Source organism: Gracilinanus agilis, unplaced genomic scaffold, assembly GCF_016433145.1.
Source record: "Gracilinanus agilis isolate LMUSP501 unplaced genomic scaffold, AgileGrace unplaced_scaffold10388, whole genome shotgun sequence".
Taxonomy (NCBI): domain Eukaryota; kingdom Metazoa; phylum Chordata; class Mammalia; order Didelphimorphia; family Didelphidae; genus Gracilinanus; species Gracilinanus agilis.
Window position 1 is genome coordinate 3,511 of NW_025340687.1, and position 4,668 is coordinate 8,178.

The 4,668-nt window shown below is 43.6% G+C and overlaps 1 protein-coding gene across 1 annotated transcript; it reads left to right on the forward strand.

The window, feature by feature from the left end:
* Positions 1-3,340: 3,340 nt before the first annotated feature.
* Positions 3,341-4,270, forward strand: LOC123253918 (radial spoke head protein 6 homolog A-like; the record flags this gene model as incomplete). The annotated part of the gene is made up of 2 exons (XM_044683008.1): positions 3,341-3,458; positions 4,036-4,270. Coding segments are annotated over 2 exons (353 nt in total), but the record flags the coding sequence as incomplete, so codon positions are not given.
* Between the last annotated feature and the right edge of the window lie 398 nt (positions 4,271-4,668).

Genomic DNA, 4,668 nt, shown 5'->3' on the forward strand with positions numbered 1-4,668 from the left:
TTGAGGCCAACTTTCTTCTTTGAGCTGACTTCCTTCTTGGAGTGACTCTCTTCTTGAAGTTCACTCTCTACTAGCCTCCTTCACCAGACAGCCTACACAGGGATCTTCATGGCTTTTATGGTGGTTTCTTCTCCCTGCCCCTTTTCATGGGGGCCAATCACAGTTCCCAAATTGTCTGAGTTGTCACCGAGTTTGGGGAAAAAGTCAAACTCCAAGTATCTTGATGGCTTCTCACCTAGCATCAAGTAAGGTATGAACTCACCTAGTTCAAGCTTGTGTTGATTCAATCAAAAGGTAGATGATACTCAGGAGTTGTTTTGGTTATGATTTTCAGATAGTTCAATGATTTTTGGTCCTTCTTGATCTGTTTTCCAGATCAGTTGTTTTTGACATATCTCCGTGCTTTTCTTCTGTTTTTTTTTTCCCTTTCAGTCTTCTCATTTTCATATTTCTTTTGTCTTGTAGAGGCACTGTTTTCTATTTGGCCCATTGTAATTGTCAAGGCTTTCATTTTTTGGTAAGGTTTCTTTTTTTTATGGAGTGTATGTTTAAGCTATATTGGGTACCTGCTTGTGGTAGATCTGGGTCCCTCTAGGTCCGTGGTGGTGAAGCTATGGCACATGTGCCATATTCTCTGATCCACATTCCATCTCTCTGTTTTGGGCATTTTATCCCTTTTAAAAATATGAATATATACACATATATACACATTTATATTTTTCTTCCTTTACTTACATGTAAGAATAATTTAACATTTTTTAATGTCGAGTTTCAGATTCTGTCCTTCCTTCCCACCCCTTCTTCCTCCCTGAGAGATGGCAAGCAATTGATACAAATTTTTCATGTATAATCATTTAAAATATTTTTTCCATATTAATCATTTGTGAAAGAGATCTCAAATAAACAAATAAAAAGAAGTGAAATACACCATGTTTTGATCTGCATCCAGACTCCATCAGTTCTTTCTCAGAGAGCATATAGCATTTTTCATCATGAGTCTCTGGGATTGTCTTGGATTTATTGCATTGCTGAGAATAACTAAATCACTCACAATTATTTGTCAAAAAATATTGCTTGTACTGTGTATAGTGTATGTTCTTCTGATTTCTGCTCACTTCACTTTGCATCAGTTTATGTAAGTTCTTCCAGATTTTTCTGAAATCATCCTGCTTGTCATTTCTTTTTTTTTTTTTTTTTAACCCTCACCTTCCATCTTGGAGTCAATATTTTGTATTGGCTCCAAGGCAGAAGAGTGGTAAGGGTAGGCAATGGGGGTCAAGTGACTTGCCCAGGGTCACACAGCTAGGAAGTGTCTGAGGTCAGATTTGAACCTAGGACCTCCCGTCTCTAGGCCTGACTCTCAATCCACTGAGCTACCCAGCTGCCCCTCTGCTTGTCATTTCTTATAGCACAATAGTATTCCATAACTATCATATCCTATACCTTGTTTAGCCATTCCTCATTTGATGGATATCCCCATAATTTTCAATTCTTTGTTACCACAAAAAGAGCTGTGATAAGAAAAAATTGTATAAATAGGTCCTTTTCCCTTTTGGGGATCCCTTTGGGATACAGACTCAATAGTGGTATTGCTGGACCCAAGGGTATACACAGTTTTAGAGTGGTCTAGGCATTTTTAATGATTGCCACCCATCTCTCCCTCTTCCTCTACACCTATTGCTTTCCTTGCTTCCTTTAACTCCCAACTAAAATCCTACTTTCTGCAGGAAGTCTTCTTCGATCCCTCTTAATTTGAGTGCCTTCCCTTTTTAAATTGTCTCCTATTTATCCTGTATACAAGCAGTTTGTATCTAGGTATCTATTTGTTGATTTGTTATCTCCTCCATTAGATTATGGGCTTCTTGAAGGCAGGGACTATCTTTTGCCTTTCTTTGCATGCCCAGCATTTAGCACAGTGCTTGGCACATAGTAGATGCTTAATAAATGCTGACCCACTGACATATTTTCCCTTCCGCCCCCATCCACTAATGCTCTCTTCTCAGGAGATTGTTCTTGAAACACTTTTCTGTTTCTTCAAAGTTTATTTTAGTTTCCTGCTCAACTTGTCTTTAGAAGCTGATTTTAAGATAATTGTGGTTAACCATTGCATCACTTTATTTATTGCTTCATTATTCAAATACATCTGAGAAAGATATTAGAGGGAATGCCTGTTAGAGGCAGAGGAAAAACTTTTTTTCACAATTGTAATTTGTATTGGTCAGGGCAAAATTCCAACCTGGCAGCTCAGAGTTATGAGAGAATTATTGATTCCATTTTACAACTCCCCAGAGCCAGGAGAACTGAGGCCTCACTCTTTCTAGGCAAAACAAGTCAGCAGTTTGGGTAATTATTGGGAGGCATTCATGAGCTACAACTGTTTCAGGAGAGAACCTCGGCAACTTCTTCCCATTGTCTTCCTATGGCCTTTTTGAAAGGAAAATCATTCCCTGAGGAAAATAAGTTGAGGGAATGTCTGTCCTCGAGTAGCCCGACACTCAGAAATGGGGACTAAAGATTTACAGCCTGCCTATCAGCCTAGCAAAACAATACCACCATATGGCTAAGTGTGACTTGGGATTTTTTTTTTAATGTGACCTATATTAATGCCTTGGGGCGTCAAGGTGATGAAGTGGATTGAGTGCCACAGCTAGAATCAAGAAGACTCACGTTCCTAGGGGCAGCTGGGTAGCTCAGTGGAGTGAGAGTCAGGCCTAGAGACAGGAGGTCCTAGGTTCAAACCCGGCCTCAGCCACTTCCCAGCTGTGTGACCCTGGGCAAGTCACTTGACCCCCATGGCCCACCTTACCAATCTTCCACCTATGAGACAATACACCGAAGTACAAGGGTTTAAAAAAAAAAGAAGACTCACGTTCCTGAATTCAAATCTGGCCTTCAGACACTTGCTGAATGACCCTTGGAAAATCACTGAATCCTGTTTTGCCTTGGTTTGCTCATCTATAAAATGGGCTCAAGAAGGAAATGGGAAACCACTCCAGGATCTCTGCCAAGAAATCCCAAGTGGAGTCACAAAGTTGGACGGAACTGAAATGACCGAACAGTTGCAGTGGCAAACATTTGGGCTAGGCGAATAATGAGATTTAGAAGGGACCGAGTGTGAAGAAGGAGAACAAAGACTCAGTGGACAGTTTCCCTCAGGACTAAGTACTGTGGGCAGTGGGCTGCCAGAGAAGGTTCCTGGGCCAGGAGATTCCTTATCTTCTTTCTACCACCCAAATCATTTGGGCTGAGGAGGGTTGGGAAGGTGGCAGACAAAGGGAAAGGGCTTCATTTCTCCCCTAATTCTTCTTGTGTCCTAATTCTTGTTCTTCCGTCCTACTAGAAATCATGCAGTTGGCTCCATGGACAGCCCGCCTCTCCTGCAACATCTGCCCTCAGTACTCTGTGGCAGTGATTAGATCCAATCTGTGGCCTGGGGCTTATGCTTATGCCATTGGCAGGTAAGAGATGCACAAATAGGGCATTGAGGAGCTTCCTTATGGCTAGAGAAGGCACTACAGAGAATTGGCCATTCAGAAACTTTTCAAGGAAGATAGAAAGCAGGGAGGCCTCCTTGTGAAGCTAGAGGATTCTAGAACCATTGATCTACTCTGGGATCTTTAACAAGCTTCTTCCTTTCTCTGGGTCTCTGCTTTCCCCTAGGATTAAGGAATTGGCTCAACCAGGCAGTCTTTAAGGTTTCTTAGACTGACATCCAAGGCTCTTTGAGGGCTAGCGGGACCTGGGATTGCTGGAGATCAGTGGGAGTCAGTCAAGATCTCAGAATAATTAGAAGAAAAACATAGACTAGCACAGTTGGACTGTCAGAGCTGGGAGGGAACTTAGAACAGAGAATGTCAGAGCTGGGAGGGATCTTAGAATATTAGAATACAGGAGAGTCCCAGGAAAGTTGCACCAACGGAGGCTCTTTCTTGCCATTATCCTATACTTGCTTCCTGGGTGGAAAGGGAAGGTTTGTCTAGATAATGTCTCGGGACTCAGAATAACAGACTGGCTTTCTTCTTGACCCCCTCCCAGGAAGTTTGAGAACATCTATATTGGCTGGGGCCACAAATACAGCCAGGAGAACTTCAACCCAGCTCTGCCACCAGCAGTGCAGCTGGAGTATGTCAGTGGGCCTGAGACCATGGAGATAGCCGACCCCACAGTGGAAGAGGAAGCGGCCCTGAAGGCTGCCCAGGAGCAGGCCCTGGCCGCTGCCGAGGAGGAGGAGGAGGAAGAAGATGAGGAGGATGACGAAGTTGATGACTGAGGGGGGAAAACTGCAATGGATCAGGATTCCTTACCTTGTGAATATTTATTTCTATATTTGCTTGGAGAATTATTTATTTTCTACAACGGGGAAGGGGGGGGTTTTCCTTTAAAAACTCCCTCCCAGAGAGCTGGCCTGTTTCTCACCCCATCCTTCCTCCGCTTAGGTACCTTATTCTCACAGTCCTTGAAATCACATCTAGAGGCTCCCTCGGGTTCCTACAGGTCCGTTCCCCGGGGCTCTCATCCTTCACTCTCCCCTAGTCTTCCCTGATTGCCCTTTTCCATAGGGCCCTCATTCCGCCTCCCCGAAGCTTTTTCTTAGGCCCCCCCCCCAAACAATCTTCCTTTTGATAGGTTGGGAAAGCGCTCCGCCTCCCCGTCGCTAGGGAAGCGGCG